This window comes from Ruditapes philippinarum, unplaced genomic scaffold, assembly GCF_026571515.1.
Source record: "Ruditapes philippinarum isolate M1 unplaced genomic scaffold, ASM2657151v2 ctg10_1_1_1_1, whole genome shotgun sequence".
NCBI classification, from domain to species: Eukaryota; Metazoa; Mollusca; class Bivalvia; order Venerida; family Veneridae; genus Ruditapes; species Ruditapes philippinarum.
Genome location: NW_026866259.1, coordinates 171,895 through 191,916, shown reverse-complemented (window position 1 = coordinate 191,916; position 20,022 = coordinate 171,895). Strand labels below are relative to the sequence as shown.

General features: G+C 34.0%; 1 protein-coding gene across 2 annotated transcripts in view; it reads left to right on the top strand.

Annotated features, from left to right (window-relative positions):
• Positions 1 to 489: 489 nt before the first annotated feature.
• The window catches only part of LOC132731936 (tyrosine-protein kinase SYK-like), a 35,701-nt gene continuing 16,168 nt past the window's right edge, over positions 490 to 20,022 (top strand). For both annotated transcript variants that reach the window (XM_060718230.1, XM_060718231.1), the window contains exons 1-11: positions 490 to 620; positions 8,789 to 9,063; positions 9,697 to 9,931; positions 10,538 to 10,698; positions 11,035 to 11,173; positions 13,502 to 13,595; positions 15,308 to 15,396; positions 15,648 to 15,807; positions 16,646 to 16,795; positions 18,506 to 18,618; positions 19,119 to 19,185. In XM_060718230.1, coding sequence (XP_060574213.1) covers positions 8,876 to 9,063; positions 9,697 to 9,931; positions 10,538 to 10,698; positions 11,035 to 11,173; positions 13,502 to 13,595; positions 15,308 to 15,396; positions 15,648 to 15,807; positions 16,646 to 16,795; positions 18,506 to 18,618; positions 19,119 to 19,185 — 1,396 coding nt within the window. In that variant the 5' untranslated portion in view covers positions 490 to 620; positions 8,789 to 8,875. The remainder of the gene's footprint in view (positions 621 to 8,788; positions 9,064 to 9,696; positions 9,932 to 10,537; positions 10,699 to 11,034; positions 11,174 to 13,501; positions 13,596 to 15,307; positions 15,397 to 15,647; positions 15,808 to 16,645; positions 16,796 to 18,505; positions 18,619 to 19,118; positions 19,186 to 20,022) is intronic.

Genomic DNA, 20,022 nt, shown 5'->3' with positions numbered 1-20,022 from the left:
AAAGTGCAACATCTCTCACCCCAGCAAAATTTGCTTACTTTTGCCTAAACCAAATTACAATTTCAAGTTTAGATTTTACACGTTTATAAAAAAGCTATGCAAGTCCTATAATTAAGAAGACAGATAGCAAATAGCAGCAACATTATTAACAAACTGGAGACCCAAACAACAAAATGGAATATTATTAACATAGTGTTGACGATGAGTAATTTGAGTTGCAACGATACTTAAGTGGAAGTAAATTTTTACAAATGCATGTTTGCCATTTTCAATATAGATACTCTATTGTCATTATTCAAATGATTAAAATGTTAAATAGCACATGTTTTTCTTTGAAAAATAATTATCTTTCGTGAAATGGATTACTTAAGGTTAAAGAGGTAATGCAATTTATAACTGAAGAAGTTGTTATTAATACATACAGTAATTGACAATTGTTTTGTTTATCTTCCTTTTTTCAATACGAATCTATATTGAGTAATTTTTCCGGTAATAAAATTGATGGTGAAGGATAATAATTAGTTATCTTCAACCCATGCCTACTTATTTTCTTTTATCCAGTTCACAAGCGGCTCAAAGTAAAATAATTTCTCAACTTCCGGGTTTAAGTTTCAATTCAGGTAATTTTACTTCATTTCGTTTCAATTTCAATTGGAAACAACTTTTTGAACAGTTTTTTATTGATTCTTTTTAACTATTGTTAGCTCTGTATACTGGAGATAGAATGACAGAAACAATCCACAACAAAATGTTAAAAAAAGTCTCGATATAATTTTCATATTATCTTCCTGGTTTGAACAAATCTTTTAACTTACCATAAATTAACTGCAAATTTTGCGTAATGGATTTGCCCATATTTGAATTTTGCTTATTTTTTTCAAACTTTAACGGATTTTAATATTAAAGTACAAAAATTGAGCTGTTAACAGAATAGAACCTTGTCCTGCTGCGTTTCATGGAGAGTCCTAAGTTAATCCTAAATCCTAGGACTTATGACCAACTTTAGGAGAAAAAGTTTTTGCACTTAAGACCGTTTCAAGTAACTGTCATATCTTTTGTCTTAAACTTAAGACTTATGACAAATTCGCTCTCCTGAAAAAAGGTACAAAATACAATGGCACGGGCATAATACATCTACATCTACATCATACTGCTTAACAATCAATTCTGATTATGACTAGCAGGCGCGTTGTCAGGGAACTGTTAATAAAGAAATTGTTTATATGCAAATTAAAAAGTTAAAAGAATAAAAGTTCTACAAGACTATTAATTTAAAAACATAGTGTGCAGTTTAGAATTTATAGAATGGGTCAAGCCTCTCAGTAAAGATGTTTAAACTGGGGCTGGACTGAACAGTTAGGGGAAGGCTATTCCAAAGACGTATGCTCCTAGGAAAGAAAGAATTTTGATGATATTGTGTCCTCGAGTAGGGTATCAGGTAGTTCAGATTTCTTGTTTGAGTAAGGTATTGGTGGTCAACAAAAACAATGTTGTTTTGGATTTTATACAAGTAGGTTACAGCACTGATGTTTCGACGCTGTTCAAGGGTTTGCCAATTAAGATCATTTATCATTTTTAGCTCGACTTTTCTATGAAAAGGGGAGCTATCCTACTCGCGTCGGCGTCGGCGTTGGCGTCACACCTTGGTTAAGTTTTTCGTACCACCCCACTTTATTTCAGAAGTATTACAAGTATGGCTTTGAAACTTACCATACTTGTTCACCATCATAACCTCCATCTACAGACAAGAGTACATAACTCTGTCAAGGTTTTTGACAGAATTATGGCCCTTTTTTGACTTAGAAAGTGTATTGAGCTTGGTTAAGTTTTTTGTACCACCTCACTTTATTTCAAAACCATTGGAGGTATTGCTTTGAAACTGACCATACTTGTTTACCATCACGACCTTCATCAACAGACAAGAGGACATAACTCTGTCAAGGTTTTTGACAGAATTATGCCCCTTTTTGACTTAGAAAATACATTGAATATGGGTAAAATCCACTTATTGCCTTAACCCTTTGAGATATTGCTTTGAAACTTTTAATGCTATTTCACATCATTACCCCCATCTGTACGCAAGAGAAGGTAACTCTGTCAAGGATTTGTTTTAAAAATTAAGGCCTTTTATCGACTTACAATCTTGGTTAAGTTTTTAGTACCAGTCCACTTTTTGACTGAACTGTTTGAGATATTAATTTGAAAGTTGGAATACTTGTTTACAATCATGATTCCCAAACATGTCCAGGAGAAGGTAATTCTGTCAAAGATTTTATTTGAATTATGGCCCTTAACTGTCAATGTTTTGTATTATAGGCAAGCACTAAAAAACTCAGTTTTTTTTTCTTTCTTACCAGCCCTCTTTTGACTTAAACATTTCAAACTTTGCTGCAGTGTTCAAGGGTATCACACAATTCAGTAAAATAATTCTTCACTAAATATCTTAATGCTCATGGCCATTGTTCACTTTAAAAATACAGAGATTCTTGTATTGCCTTTTACTGCAAAAACTTTTTTTATTGGCAAGCAATAAAAAAGTCGAGCGCGCTGTCTTACGGACAGCTCTTGTTGAGACACTACTTGTATAGTCATATTCATTAAAAATGTATCTAGCAGCTGATCTTTGTACTTGCTCTATCTTATAAATTAGGTATTTCTGCCAAGGATGCCAAACTATGGAGCAATATTCAACCTGAGGTCTAACATAGGTCTTATATGCAGTTTCTTTTATCTTTTTATTTGGAGTTTTAACATTTCTTCTTATGAATCTGAGGGAGTTATTTGCTTTAGATGTGATTTTGTTTATATGTTTGGTCCATGAAAGGTCTTGACTAATAGTGACTCCTAAGTATTTCGCTTCTTGAGTTGAGTTAAGTTGGATGTTATGGAGGGTATAAGGAAATATTACAGGGTTTCTTTTTCTTGTTATCCTAAGAACTTCACATTTGTCAGGGTTGGGTTGAATTCCATGGACCAGTCTTTTTCCCATTTTTCTAAAGCATGAAGGTCATCTTGGAGGCTTTGGGCATCTTGTTTAGATCTGATGGTTAGGTAGACAACAGTATCATCTGCAAAGAGTCTAACCTTACCTTTGACACTATCTGGGAGGTCATTGATGTAAGAAAGGAAAAGACAGGGACCTAATACCGAGCCTTGGGGGACACCTGAGAGAACTGGTAGAATTCCTGATTTTTGACCTTCAACTACAACTTGCTGGGAGCGTGACTTAAGGAAGGAATGGATCCAATTTGTAACCTCATAACTTATACCCAATCTTTCTAGTTTACTCACAAGTTTGTGATGGTCTACCTTATCAAATGCCTTACTGAAATCCATGACTATGACATCAGTTTGTTGGCCACTTTCAAGATTGTCATGAATTTCCTGGGAGAAGCTTACTAGCTGGGACTCACAACTCCGTTTTGACCTGAAGCCATGTTGATAGGGGCTAAGGATGTTGTGTTTATCATAAAAGGACATAATATTGGACACTAAGATGTGCTCCATCAATTTGGACGCTATGCATGTGAGGGAGATTGGTCTATAATTGCTGGGTTTGCATTTTGGGCCTTTTTTGTAAACTGGGGCAATTATTGCATGCTTCCAGTCTTCTGGGAAAATACCTGTTTTAAGTGAGATCTGGAAGATGTGGGTCAGTATGGGAGTAACCTCTTGATGGAGCTCTTTTAATAACCTAGGGGATATTTGGTCAGGACCAGAAGCTTTATTTGGGTTTAGGTCTTTTAAAAGTTTCTTCACACCATCTTCCGATATAGATACTTCTGGCATAGATGGGTGGTGTTTTGGAATAAGCTTCTGTTTGCAAGCCTGGGATAAGCTAAGGGGCTGGGGCCGAGAGAAGACAGACTCAAACTGGGAGTTAAGGATATCTGCTTTAGCGACTGGATCAGTAAATGTTTGACCTTCTGATTTGAGGGGTGCCACACCACAGCTTTCAGTTTTATTACTTTTAACATATTGGTAGAATTTTTTATTTTTCACATTTTGGGAGTCTTGGCTAAAAATGACAGAGTCTAGGTATTGCCAGTATGCTTTCCTAGTTTCTCTTTGGATTTCACTTTTAAGTACTTTGAGCTTTTTGACCAAATCATTTGATGGGGACTTTGACCTTTTAATGTTTGAATAAGTTCTATCACGTTTCCTAATTTTTCGAATAATGGACTTGTTTAACCATGGTAGATCTCGACGTGTTTTAGTGACTTTAGTTGGTATGTGAATAGAACAAAGGTGGTTTAGTGCGTCCTTGAAGGAAATCCAGGCTTTGTTGGGATCAGTGTGGTGTGTTTCACTGTAGACCTTGGCATATTTACTTACGTCATTTTTTAAACAATTCCAGTTTGCCTTATTATAACATTGGATTTCCCTCTTTGATTGAAGTGGATGCCCTCTGTTAATTTTGATTTCATGAAAGACTATGTCATGATCTGAGGAGCCTAAGGGAGGTAGGGTTTTTGTACTATGTACGTGGGAAGGCATGTTTGTGAGGAACAGGTCAAGGACGTTGTTACCTCTGGTAGGGATGTTGACCATTTGCTGTAGGTTCAAGTTAATGAGATTTTCAAGGAAAGAAGTGTATATGTTTGGGAACTTACAACCTTCTGTCAGGGATTCTGTTGACCAGTCGATGCTTGGCATATTGAAGTCCCCAAGCACCCAGACAATACTATTTTTGGGGATCTTTTTTATGGATTGGATTTACTGTGTAATTGATCATAGCAAGTATACAAAGTAATGTATTGCCCTCTTATCATGTTGAGTGAAAATATATACCATATTTCACAATAAAAGATGAAATAACCCTTTTATTTAATTTCATAGTAAAAAATGGTTACAAACCCCCAACTGCAATTGTACAGCGCGCAGTAATATGCGTCTTGTTTTGCACGCGATATTTTAGCGCTACATTGTGACGTCATGTAAACAACTCTTTAAACGTCTGTACAGCGTTAATGACTGAATTAAAGATATTGGTGTTCGGATTTATTTTCTTAGTTAGACCATTATCTATCATTCTATATAGTTTTCAAAACAAAATTCAATAAAAACAAAATTCAATAAAAAGTTTTTTGGTTTTGGAGTGATTTTGACTTAGGACAATCTTAAGATACCTTTAAACATTCCTAGACTTAGGACTGTTTTTGGTCATAAGTATAGGAGTCATAAGTTAGGACCTTTTTTAAGACTTTCTTTGAAACGCAAAATTGTCACAATCTGCTGATGTAATGCACTGGTTGCAAACCTTTGCTTGTCCTTTGAAATAATCCAGCTGATAATCCTTCATGGAAACTTGCCTCAGTTCTTACAGTGAGTTGTAGATTTCCTTGGATTGAAAAACACCATGGAATTCTTATTTGTAATGCTGTCTTTAAGCTTCTGGAAAGCCATATCTTCTTCATGGCCCCAATGAAATGGTACATTTTGTCCAGTCAATCTTCTCAATGGTGCTGTCAAAACTTCATATCTTGGAATAAAGTTTGAAAGAATCTGATATCCAATCGTGCCTAGAAAACTTCTTACTGCATCTCTAGATTCTGGAGCTTTACATTCTTTAACAGCTCTAACTTTTTCTGTTGTTGGCTTAAGTCCTTCACTGGTAAATCGATATCCAAAGAACTCCATGTCCTGTATACCAAATTGGCATTTGTCTTTATTGAATGTGATACTGAAGTCTCTAGCTCATTCAAGTACAGCTTTAAGTGTTTTGTTGTGATCTTTCATAGTCACACCTCCAATGAATATGTCGTCCCTTTGGTTCAGACATTCGATGTGCCACTGGTGAGTCAGATATAGATGATTCAGATACTCAAGATCTTGATTTTGTTGATGTTTCAGTAAAACATCTTAGAATTGGTAAAGAAGAAATTCACAGTAGTGACAGAGTAGGTGATTTCATAAAAACAGTTTCAATTGTAATTAACGATTAATGATGTCATTGTTCACATGGAACTGTCAAAGTGGAGCAGATGTTAATGTTATGGATGAACATCATTTTCATAAATTACTGCGTGGTACTTCAGAACATATAGCTCTTGAAAAATCCAAGTTGAAATTACACAAATGTACATTTGTAAATACACTCCAAAACAGACTGAAGGTATCTGTTGTTTTCAGAGCTACAGTAAGGAATGAAACAAGAGGAACCGAAACAACATTTGTTGTTCTTGAAGGGAAAATAAATTCTCCACCATTGTTGAGCAAAAAGACACTTTTTGATCTGGGCATGTTAGAAATACGACCAGACAGATAGTCAATTCCATTCTGAATATACAAGCGCAATCTGAAATAGATGAAATATTGAACTGTCATCAGGAAGTTTTTCATGGCATAGGACAAATTGAAGATAAGAAAAACAATACAGAATTTCTTGTGAAATTTTCGATGAAGGAAAATACTACACCTGTTGCTTAAAAGCCTAGACCAGCGCCATATTACCTTCAGGCACCTTTACGAGAATGGTAAGATGAGTGCATAAAAGAACAGATCTTTGAGTGTGTAGATCCAGGAGAGCCTATAACATTGTGTTCACCTCTGGTTGTCCAACCAAAGCCGAGATATTGCAATATGAGTAAAGAGTCATTGGGACCTCATATGATAAGGGCATGTGTAGATTTGAGAGTACCAAATACATTTTGTAAGTATATGGAGCGAAACAGAATTTTACAGGCACCGGTTATTAAAGATTTTACTTGTAAGTTTCATGATTGCAAGATATTTTCTAAAATGGATTTAAAAGAAAGGTACCATCAACTAACACTTCATCCAGAGTCAAGAGCTATTGCTACATTTAGTTCACCATGGGGTAATATGCGACCTAGAAGACTAATATTTGGAGCAAATCTTCACAGGATCTTTTTGATGAGGCCATGTTTAGAATTTCTGTCAGACAAACTGCCCCAAAATGGTTTCTTTTCCCACATTTACTACATATTTTACCATAAGCAGGACACAATTCTTTTTGTCGTGGGTGTATCCTATTGCAGTATTTACAAATTCCACTGTTATCTGTTGATCTTGAATCTGTGTGCCTGCTCTCGTATGTTTTCTCTCTGCTAATTTTAGCAACATCATGGGTATTTCTTTGACCCATTGCTCTGACTTGCATCGAAGTATCCTCTTTGACTTGCATCTCAGTCAATGTTTCCTGAAGTGTCCACTTCTTGTGTAACACATTGCGTATAAGGTCTGTGTTATCTGTTGTTTGAATTATTTGTTCCAATATTCTTGCATTAATGTCATGAAAGTCGCAGTTCACAGCTTTTTTTGCTCAATCTTGCCGCATTTTGTGGTCAGTGAATTTATTTAAAGACAGCGCCTGAATACACATTAGTTGGGGAATGATTATAGCCCGGTACCTGGACGATACATAGACAAGCAACGGGAGGTTATCGTGTATTCGTCTGGAGACTGGACGGCTTGATTGTAATTGTGGCTTGAGTTTGTTGTTATTGCCAAAAAAATGTACTTTTGAATATTTATTTATTTAATCAACATGAACTGTCTCATTGAGAAAGAATGTCTACGCGGATGATTCTGAAGTCAAAGTCAAAATATAATTGAAGGAACAGCAAACAGTGGTGGTTCAGTGTCACTCTTACTGACCATTTGCTTGGCCTTCCCCTTGCCTCGAGCAACTGCCTTCTTTGCTGGCATATTGACAACTGACTGATTTATAATAGAATATCATAAAATGTCGAGCATCCATCCTATCCATAGGCGCTGTCCGGACATTGGGCGGCAGATGCCTATTCTTTTGTATGCTTTTTGTAAAATAAGTTCGGCCAGAAGACACCTGGCGACTGTTTAATTCATGAGCACACAAGGTATTAGATTTAAAATCATCAGCAAGATCGTAAAAGCCTCTGATTCTGTAAAAATAGCTTAATCGGGCAGTGCCCATTGTATTTGTATTTTTTTTTATTTTTCTGTGAATCAATATGTAACCTAAGCTTAAGTGTAACTAATCTATCTGACTAAATTATGGAAGATAATTATGTTTAGACATGTAGCAAATGGATAAATAGAACATTGCCAAACTTGACACCCAACCAAGAAAAAATAGTTTGTCATGCTTTATAAACATGTATTGATTACAATAAAGTTTATTAATTTATCTATAATTAATTTATCGTGAGTTGCCCTCCAAACTAAGGTATTCCTAATAATGTCCATGTTTTTGTTCTTAGCGCTATAAACATAACATATAGTGAGAAACTTGAGTTTTTTGATAAATTATTATTGGTTTATCACTTTTCTTTATGTTTATAATATTCTGTCTGATTTGATTATCACATCTTTCATACATTTTTACCGTAATTTTTTAAAGTGCAAAGTAACAGTATCAGATATTAACTGAATTGATTCTTTCATATTATAAAAAAAAAAGTAGAATACAAAAAAAAAACAAAAAAAACAACAGATACATGTACTGAATTTGGCAAAGATACATTTTGTTTACTTATCTTTATTAAGCAAATAAACAGAATGGATAAGCGATCCTAGGTTTTCCTCTTGGTATTACAGTGATTGTTCAAAAACTTGCCAGGAATATTGTAATATTCTATCAAAGCTACATACCTTTGTTTTTTTATCAGTTAAAAATGCTTTTTACCTCAAATACTATATATAAAAATATAAGAATTACAAACAAAGGAGATGTAATCACTTTATAAGATAAGATAATTTTAATGAATTTACACACTTTTTTATTTATATCCTATTAAACCATTTAGTAAAGTGTAAATAACAAAACTTTCTTGTTTATTTACAGAATTTACAGCATAAGTACATGTGACAGAAGATCTACAGTTATGAGTATAGATACAAGAGGCAATTAAATAATGCAAGACAACTAAATATGGCTTCAAATTTTAGTTCAAAACCACCTACAAAGCCATCATCTGCTCCGTATTTCTATGGTCGTATAACTCGCGATGAAGCAGAGGAAATTCTGAAAGAAAGTGGCGCTGTAGAAGGAATGTTCTTGTTGAGAGAGAGCATAAATCCATTGGGAAACTATGCTATAAGTTTATGTCATGCCAGCAAGTAAGGAAGTGATTTAATTCTAAAAATAACTTATTGATTTATGTTAAATTTCCCTAATGGATGTTTCCTAATTGAAACCCTTTTCACTTTTAGGTCATTTTGCCCAATAGAAATTATTATTCTAGAAAAACAGAGTTTGGAAAAGATCCTTATTTTTGCATACAAGTTATTGTTAAAGACTTTAATCAAAAACAATAAAAATCTTGAAAAAAATCTTGTCCCTTTATGTCAAAAAACCCAAGACTTTTTTTTAGTGAAGTCCCTTGAACCTAACTGACCAGTTATGTTACTGATAACAAATTTTATCTTATATTTTAGAGTTTTTCTCTATGTTACTAATGATAAATATATCTTGTATTTTAGAGAACACCACTATGTTTCTGATAATGAATCTATCTTGTATTTTAGAATACACCACTACGTAACTGATAGTGAATCTATCTTGTATTTTAGAGTACACCACTATGTTAATGATAATGAATCTCTCTTGTATTTTAGAGTACACCACTATGTTATTGATAATGAATCTATCTTGTATTTTAGAGAAAACCACTATGTTTCTGATAATGAAAATATCTTGTATTTTAGAGTACACCACTATGTTATTGATAATAAATCTATCTTATATTTTAGAGTACACCACTATGTTATTGAGAAACAGACAGATGGTACTTACATGATTCCGTCGGGGAAGAAATTTTCAGGGCCTATAGAACTAATTTATCACCACCAGTCACAAAAAGATGGGATAGTCACATTATTGACTGTGGGATGTAATAGACACCCTTCACAAGCTCCTGTTGCATTTAGGGGCATGACCTATAGTGACCTTGAACACGAACTTATTAGAAAAGCTAACTCGATAAAGGTAAAGCTATGCTTTTGTAATATTCCTTTTTTTTGTAAAATATTTGAAAACTTGTTAGTGAAAGTGTTTGTACATGGATATATAAATTTGTTTAGTTTTTTATCAGGCATGTACAATGCAGTATGATAATGTTAAGTGTTCAGGGGTATTTGAGCATTTGCCTATTTTCTACAAGTAACTCCTTTTTTTTACTTTTGAACAAGTGAAATCAAATGGTAAATAACCTATTGCTTTTAAACTTTTTTTCACAGAAAAACATGTGCTATGCTTAACTTTGGAAGTCTGTACATAGATTTAAGTTACAGTTACACTGTTATGACCCACTTTGGACCTGTGTCAATGTTGATTAACTTTTTTCTGAAAAGTTTTTTGTAAATATTACACTGTTACTTAGAAGCTTAATGATTATGTAGATGCACCTTGATTGTTTGCTTGTCAACCCCCAATTTTAGGTTAAAAGGTCAAAGTCACTGGTAACTATGTTAATGGTAGCAAAACAAAAAATGGTCATAAAATCAAGGTGCTCTTTTAATTATAGAAATGTTGGTACTCCTTGAATAAGGAAAATACTTCTAAAATCATCTAAAGATCTTTTTGATTTTTTAGGGAGTGAACAAAGAGCGAGCTTTGGGAGCACAGCGTGAGCATTTAGTCATCATGGTCGCTAAAGATTTACATACACGGCAACCCTGGTATCATGGGAAAATAAATAGAGTAGACTCTGAAAATAGACTCAGGACTTCAGGACACAAAGATGGCAAATTTCTGTAAGTAAATTATAAATCCGGCCATGATTTTTTATAGAAATATGGTACCAATTATGGTTGTGAAATCTGGGGAAATGTTTCGCATACAATGTATTGTCAAAATTTGGAACTACATTGTATCAAACAATGAAAACTGTATAGAGTGTACGTTCAACACTAAATTTATTGAACAAGTAGAATAAAATGATTATAGAGGCTAGCATAGTATTATTTTATTCAAGTAAAATTCAAGCGCATAAATGAAAAATACGGGTACTGCTTCTGTACAGGAACTGCTGGCATGCCAGTATGGGTTTGTCATATAAAGATTATATCCATTATGATGTTATATTTCAGTGTACGACTACGAGAAGACAAGAAGACCTTTGCCATATGTATTAGTTATCAAATGGACACAAGACATTATTTGATAGATAAAGATGAAAACAATAAATTTGGAATCCAGGATGGACCGAAATTTGACTGCATTATGATGGTTTGTTATAAGAGTAATAAATACTTCAAAAAATCTTGAAATTAAGAAAACATGTAAATGCTTATATCTTCAAAGGGATCTATTTTTCACGAACTTTCTCATTTCTTCCATGAAACATGGTCTGTGCACAATATTACTACTTTTTAAACTTTAAGTTGTCAAAATTGAAAGTTGAGGTGAGAGCTTATTGGAAAAAAATATTAAGATTTTTTAAAGGGAGATTAATATTTGGGTTTTGTGAAAGGAGGTAATGAAAAGAAATATTTTGGCTCTGTGCAAAGAGATCGATATTTGGCCCTTGTGATTTGAAGATTTATATCTTAAATTAAGAATGGACTTTCAAGATTTTCATATTGATAATAGCAGGGCATACTGTCATTCATTGCACCTCTCACTTTGAAACAAGCAGGAAAACTTTAAAACAGGAAGGAAAACAATGAAAAAATCATGCAGATAATTGTTATCCACTGTGACTTTATTTATTTCTATGAATTGACATAAGGAAACAACAACATATTTAATCATAAGTACTTTCAATGGGCTAGACACAGACCATGTGTCGGCCATTTTTAAAACATTATGTCATAAGTCTGATGATAAATGGTATTAAACACTTTAAAAACTAGAAATGTGTCATCATGCCACGGATGCCCCCGCATGCAGCCAAAATTTCAGATGTTATAATATTTAGTTCCAAATTTGTTTGCACAAATTATTTTTTTCATTTTAAGTTCAAAGCCCTTAAAACTTTACAATATTAACACAAACCATTTTCATACAATGTTCAATGCACTGAAATTATTCAGTCTTAACCTTTTGAAAATAGCATATTGCATATTTGTAGCCAAAATAATGGCTACATACATTTCCACAAAAGTATGAGTGCTGAAACTGAAAGTTCAAAATTTTTCCAACATTCAGGAAAGAAAAGTTTGTCCAAAATTATTGAACCACGACCAAATTCAAGCTTAAACTGCTTATTCCTAAGATGTATCTATATTATTTTCAAAGTGAAAGGGACATAACTCTGCCAAAAAATCATCAAACCATGAGCAAATTCCAACTTGACCTGCTCATTCCTTTGACATATCCATATGTTAAATTTGAGTTGAATATGTAATACTGTTGGGAAGATAATGGACAGAAACTGTAAATTTCATATTATTTTCAAAGTGAAAGGGACATTACTCTGCCAAAAATCATTGAACCATGACCAAATTCGAACTTGGCCTGGGCATTCCAAAAACATATCCATATGTCAAATTTGAGTTGAATGTGTTGTAACGTTGGGGAGATAATAAACAGAAACTGAAAATTTCATATTATTTTCAAAGTGAAAGGGGCATAACTCTGCCAAAAATCATTGAACCATGACCAAATTCGAACTTGACCTGTATTTTCTCATGACATATCCATATGTCAAGTTTTAGTTGAATGTGTTGTACCGTTGGGGAGATAATGAACGGAAACTGAAAATTTCATATTATTTTCAAAGTAAAAGGGGCATAACTCTGCCAAAAATCATTGAACCATGACCAAATTCGAACTTGACCTGTATTTTCTCATGACATATCCATATGTCAAGTTTGAGTTGAATGTGTTGTACCGTTGGGGAGATAATGAACGGAAACTGAAAATTTCATATTATTTTCAATGTAAAAGGGGCATAACTCTGCCAAAAATCATTGAACCATGACCAAATTCGAACTTGACCTGTATTTTCTCATGACATATCCATATGTCAAGTTTGAGTTGAATGTGTTGTACCGTTGGGGAGATAATGAACGGAAACTGAAAATTTCATATTATTTTCAATGTAAAAGGGGCATAACTCTGCCAAAAATCATTGAACCATGACCAAATTCGAACTTGACCTGTATTTTCTCATGACATATCCATATGTCAAATTTGAGTTGAATGTGTGCAACCGTTCTTAAGATAATGAACAGAAACGGATGATGACAGAATGACGGAAGGACGGAATGACGGAACAGGGTAACACTATATGCCCGGCCATTACATGGCGGGGGCATAAAAAATCTTTTAACAACAATTAGAATCTTACCATTGTTTAAATCACTCATCACTCATTATTTTAACAGCCTTTTGGGACTTTTTTATAGACATGAGTAAAGAGTTACTTCTTTTGGCCAAGACACAGATTAAAAGTATTTCATCTGAAAACTTTTGGTTTTTTTTGTGAGTATGTATGGTCAACCATGACCAATGTAACACTGGCAATATGAAAATATGCTATTAGCATGTGATAATCCCAAATAAGTGATGTTGGCTGTAAAGATTTTTAAATTTATTTTATTTTGATTTCAGTTAGTTGACCACTACCACAACAAGCAAGATGGGTTATTGTGCAAGTTAACAGAACCATGTGCTAGTCCTGGATTCAACGCAGACCAGCTTAAAAGTATGAAGCCTTCTTTACATTTACATCTATATTTAAACGTTGAGCTAGGTTTATGATAACTATGGTTATCTCTGTACTTTATTTAACTGCACTTTATTGTGCATTAAAGTTGGTTTTTGTATAAAATGACTTCCAAAAAAGGATTGAAAGGGACAATTTATGTTCAATCCTGAACAAATTTGACCAGTTCTTTGATTGGGTAACCACTATAAAGTACCTTGAGGATAGATGGCAATATCATGAGAGATACACTTATATTAGGAAGTAAAATATGATTGATGATAAGAAGCACTTGCAAATATCATGTCAAAAAGGAAACAAAATTCATTATATACTACAGATTAATTTGTACAATATGAACATTATGATGTCATGATTCAATGATATCATGAAGGAGAGCACATGACTTTACATGGCAGAATTAGTCAAAATGACTAACTTTTAGTAATCCAGTTACAAATACTTTTTACACATATAAACTAGTAGTATTGTTATCCATTTGGACCATACTTGATATTTGAAATAAGTTTGGAAAGGTTAAGCAACTTTTTTAAACCCTTTTACTGGGTGTTAACTGTTAAATCTTGAATAGAACTTGAGTTTATTATCAGTGCAAAGTGCTCTTTCATTACCTGTACAAAGTACTAAAAACAAAGTTGGTTGCCACTCATATGAATTTCTTTACAGAACCAATTTTTAGCTCACCTGTCACAAAGTGACTTGGTGAGTTTTTGTGATCATTTTTCGTCTGTCCGTTGTCCATCCGTAAACTTTTACTTTAAACGACATTTCCTCATAAACCGCCAAGCCAATTTCATCCAAACTTCGCAGGAATGTTCCTTTGGTAGTCAACTTTAAATATTGTTCAAAGAGTTTAATTCCAAGCAGAAGTCTGGTTGCCATGGCAACCGAAAGAAAAAACTTAAAATATCTTCTTTTAGAAAACTGTAAGAGCTAAGGCTTACATATTTGGCATGAAATATCATCTAGTCAGTGTCTACCAAGTTTGTTAAAATAAATGCCCTGGGGTCAAAATTGGCCCCCGGGGGGTCATTGATTTTCCTTATTTGTATATAGTATAACTTAAAAAATCTTCTTTTAAAAAAACCCAAATAGCGAGAGCTAAGATATTTAGCATGAGACATCTTCTAATAGGTGTCTACCATTTTTGTTCAAATAAGGGCCCTGGGGTTAAAACTTTCTTTAAACAAATAATATATATAATATATATAGAATATAATTTCACTGTGAAATTATCAAAATATAGTTTCACTACATGTATCTACTGAAAAGCAAGTATTGACTACAAAATCTTCAATAACTGTGTTTTATAAACAAAATTTTTAGATATTTTTAGGTATTTTGTTTAGATTAGTGTTATGTAGCTGCCAATGGAGGAATGAAAGATTATATGAAATTATCTTATTAGGATCAGAAAATTTTCCCTAAAAATGAGTATTAAAGATTTATCATGATGCATTACTATAATTTTCCCAGTTTATAATTATATTATTCCAATACAATTGCTTGCAGCAACACTCTTTGGGAGACAAATATTTTGGTTGTTGTTGGCATTGTTGCCATAGAGCGGTTAACTTCTTTGTTATATCTTCTTTTATTGTAAAGATGTTATTGTTATACAGAGGGCAGCCCTGTAGAGGTCGCCCTGTATTATTATTAATATTATTAATGCTGATTATCCCATTTTTCAGAATACATGGATTGTAATCTTGGTAACTTAGATTACTATTTAATGAAGTCTACAAGGCGGAGACCCAGTGTACCAGTCCCGCCTATACCTGTAAGTTCCATTTTTAACAGAATGATAATTACAGCTGTATTGTGATCAGAATAAAAATGTTGATTTTCATTTTCACATTAAAGTGGAAACCTTACATGTATTTTTTTTTAGATAAAAAAGTTTCAGCTAAATAAGTAAGCTATTAATAACTTTTAATACAAAGGCATGATATTTTACAAAGCATTTGAATAATGAGATGTGATATATATGATAAGGCAAGAAGTTCCTAACTAGTTACAATTGTGTTTTAGGGTCAAGAAACCCCTCCTCCATTACCATCTGTTGCTAAGCGACCAAGCCTTAAAGATAGGATTCTAAATAAAGTTAATACAAAAAGAGAATTACCCCCGACACCAGATGAGGCACAAAACCGTCTACTAGCAGCTGGTGACTGGGAAGGATCTCAAGGGAGTGAGTATTTCTAGAAAATAATATGAGCCGTGTCACGACAAAACCAACATAGTATGTTTGCGACCAGCATGGATCCAGACCAGCCTGCACATCCCCGCAGTCTGATCAGGATCCATGCTGTTGGCTATCAGTTTCTTTACTTGTTATAGGGTCTGTAAGCGAACAGCATGGATCCTGATCAGACTGCGCGGATGCGCAGGCTGGTCTGGATCCATGCTGGTCGCAAACCCATTATGTTGGTTTTGTCGTGAGGCGGCTCATATTTTGAGTTCTTGCAGATAGTAGTCAAAACACAAAATGTCAGCTCAGGTGCTTCATTTCAAGCACATGAATATGAGAATAGCTGTAAAGGACTTTTTTGACCTAGTGGTTAAGGTTGCTGACTTCTGTCCAGCTAGCTTATGGAAGGTGGTTGGTTCTACTCTGGTGCCTGTTCATGCAAGATATATTGCATGTATTGATAATGTCTGCATATCTTGCATTTTGACTGGTAGACAAAGTATCAAAATATCACTTTCTGTGGAAGTAAACAAATTGTTGGTTTTTTTGTTAGAAAAAAAAATTGTTTGAAGTAATTTAAAACAAACTGGAAGTAATTAATTCAATGCCAGATTACCTGCCGACTCTATGGACAACTTGAAATTGTCAAAATTACCTACACAGCAGTAAAAATTAGAAACCTCATCACTTTTGAAATTGCGAAAGCTGTTGATTGGCTGTTTAAAAGGTCATGAGAAAGCGACCTCTTATTGGTGCCCGTCAGATCTTGATTTTAATCAGATTGAATTTCTTCAGTATAGAATTATGAAAATGTTGACTTTGTTTTATATTTTGTCAGATAGCCATATTGGATTTGACAGTCGACGTGTTACACTTCAGCGACTTGGGATGGATGCTGACAAGTTGGAGGATATTTATGGCAGTGTGCCAAGAACGTTAAAGGATTTTGATCTTAAGCGGAGTCAGATAGAGATTCAGGAAACACTTGGTAAGGCTGTCAGATTAAAGTAGTGGTATTTATGTCCTGGTTTGCTCAATGTTTGAAGTTTAATTTGAATATGCCTGGTTTAATTCTGTTAGTTTAAATGGGGTATGAGCACTGCAAGCACTCAATTAACAAAAAAAACCTTGTAAAGCTCTTCACATGCCCCTCACAACCCACAGGTGCCTGATGTCTAACACATGCCCCCCTATCCTAATCCTATATTATAATAAACAATGTTTATCATAGATACAAGAAGGTATGAAGGGGGTATTAGGCAACAGGTCACCACTGCTACAAGTTCTAAATTCATCAGTAGTGGTGAATTTTTTTTAGCAATTATCTACGGAATTCAGTATAGGTTTTTGTTCTACTCAGTTGTCTTGTTAAGCCAAAAATAATGGTCAAAAGTTCACTTTAGGTGTTTCTCTGACATCAGCACTGGGACATGTTGCATAAATTCCAGCCCCCGAAAAGTAATGAAAAATGAATACAAACATTGAATTTAAGACTACTTGATAAAACAACTTGGTAGAAATTAGTAGAGATATTTGCAGTCTGTATAAAATGTTCAACACATGTCACCTCTTTACTTAATTGGAGTAAGAATGTTGCCATGGTTAAGAGGGGTGGTTTGATGGCATTTAGACAATAATGGGAATTACTTTTTAACAATATATTTAAAGGGACTGCACTGAGAATTTTTGATGACAGGATGGGAATTTTTTTTTTTTGAGATAACGAAAAAGCAATTTACACTGATTTTTGGCAAATACAATGTAATCACAATAAAAATGATTTTAATTATATTTTTTAGTATATATCTTTGTTATCCTTTGCAGATTTTTTCATTTTAAGTGCCTCACTTGATATTTGTATAATTTTCAAATTTTATGTTTTGATGCCTTTGGACCTCAGTAGAGTTCCTTTAAAATTCTTTACAGAACAAGAAGACTCAGAAAGATTTTTGTTTCATAGAAAGTATGTTTTATTGTGCCCCCACGTTAGTGGCGGGCATTTAGATTTACCCTTGTCCGTCCTTCCGTCCGTCCGTCCGTTCACTTTTGTGTCGCACGTAACTCAAAAAGTATTTGACCTAGAGTCATGAAACTTAACAGGAATGTTGATCAGCATGTGTAGTTGTGCACCTGGGTATTTTCGTGTGGATATTTTTAGTATTTTCGGAGTTATTGCCCTTGACTTAGTAAAATTTTGCAATTTTCAACATGTGTCGCACGTAACTCAAAAAGTATTTGACCTAGAGTCATGTAACTTTACAGGAATATTGATCAGCATGTGCAGTTGTGCACCAGGTATTTTCGTCTGGATTTATATAGTATTTTTAGAGTTATTGCCCTTCACTTAGAAATTTTTTGCAATTTTCAACATGTGTCGCAAGTTACTCAAAAAGGATTTGACATAGTCATTAAACCTTATGGGCAGCTTGCTCAGCATATTTAGATTTGCACCTGGGGTTTCGCTTGTGGATTTATCCAGTATTTGTAGAGTTATTTCCCTTGACTTAGTAAAAAGATTGACAAAACAGTGGCGCGGTGGGGGCACCCGTGTCCTATGGACACATTTCTAGTTTAGACTGTATTACATCTTTTAAGTACTTGCAAGGAGATTTGAGTTATGATTATGTACATTTTCATTGATATCACAGACCCCTGTTAAAAAGTTTGATGAGTATATATATGTTTTCCTTTTCTATAGGGTCTGGTCAGTTTGGGTCAGTTTGTAAAGGAATGTGTACTTTAAGAAGTGGTCAGCCGGTTCCTGTGGCGATCAAAACTTTAAAACAGGAAGATTGCCCATCAGCACAGGAAGTAAGTCAATTCATTTACACATATGCTATTCATTTACACATATGCTATTCATTTACACATATGCAATTCATTTACACATATGAGCAGTGCCGTGACAAAACCAACATAATGGGTTTGCGACCAGCATAGATCCAGACCAGCCTGCCCATCCGCGCAGTCTGATCAGATTCCATGCTGTTCGCTTTCAGTTTCTCTACTTGTTATAGAGTATGTAAGCGAACAGCATGGATCCTGATCAGACTGCGTGGATGCGATGGCTGGTCTGGATCCATGCTGGTAGCAAACCCATTATGTTGGTTTTGTCATGGCGAGGCTCATATGCTTTTATATATGCTGACATGTATGCTTTACTACTGTTGAACTACTTTACCATTTTTGGCTACATTGGATCATGTACATTTTTGGCCAAAATGCATCTTTGTTTGTATTGGATATACATGTTGTTACAGCAATATATTTTTTCTGTGTTTGTTAAAAAAAAATGTTTATATAATTTACAGCCGGAGTTGTTAAAAGAAGCTAAAATAATGATGCCCCTTAGTCATAAACACATCGTCCGTATGATAGGTAAGTACTTCAGGTCAATACTTTCAAGCGTATTAAAGGCACATTTTATGCCTCAGAAATCCATATTTTTTAAATTCTTTTAGAACTGTCAAACATGTGTGTAAAATGTTTTAATAGTGAATTTAGAGCATGTTATATGTTTAACAACTGAAAAAATCCATGAATGGCAGCTATGTGTCATTAAAGTAGCTTAAGGAAGTTCATCTATGCAAGAGGTAGTTCATTTATATGGTAAATGAGAAATTGTTTGAAACTGTAGCAAGATACCAAAAATAAAAGGGGTTGGTTTTTTTCAAAGAAATTAAAATGAAAGCATATGTGAGGCATAATGGGCCTTTAAGATAGTTTTATGAAAACAAACTGTACAATCATATTGTTGTAATATTTTTATGGTCACTGGACAGAGTTTCATACAAAATCTACATCAATTATTTAGTGTAAATTAATTTTTAACAAAATGAGAATGAAATGATTTTGACCAAAATATACAATTGTTATTGTAAGTCGTTAAACAGTGATTCCTCTTCTACTGAATATGGAGTTTTGAGGTCAGTGAGATACTGGTCTCTTTATATGAGCCGCGCCAAGACAAAACCAATGTAATGCGTTTGCGACCTCCGCGCAGTCTGATCAGGATTCATGCTGTTCGCCTACAAACCCTATTACAAGTAGAGAAACTGATAGCGAACCCGCTATGTTGGTTTTGTCATGACGCGACTCATATGTATTTTTCTGCATTACCTTAGAGGATAACATGTTTTTAGCTGTGGGAAAACAGGATTGACAAGTTCAGTAAATTTCATGTATATTCTTGTTTGACAAAAAATAAATAAAATT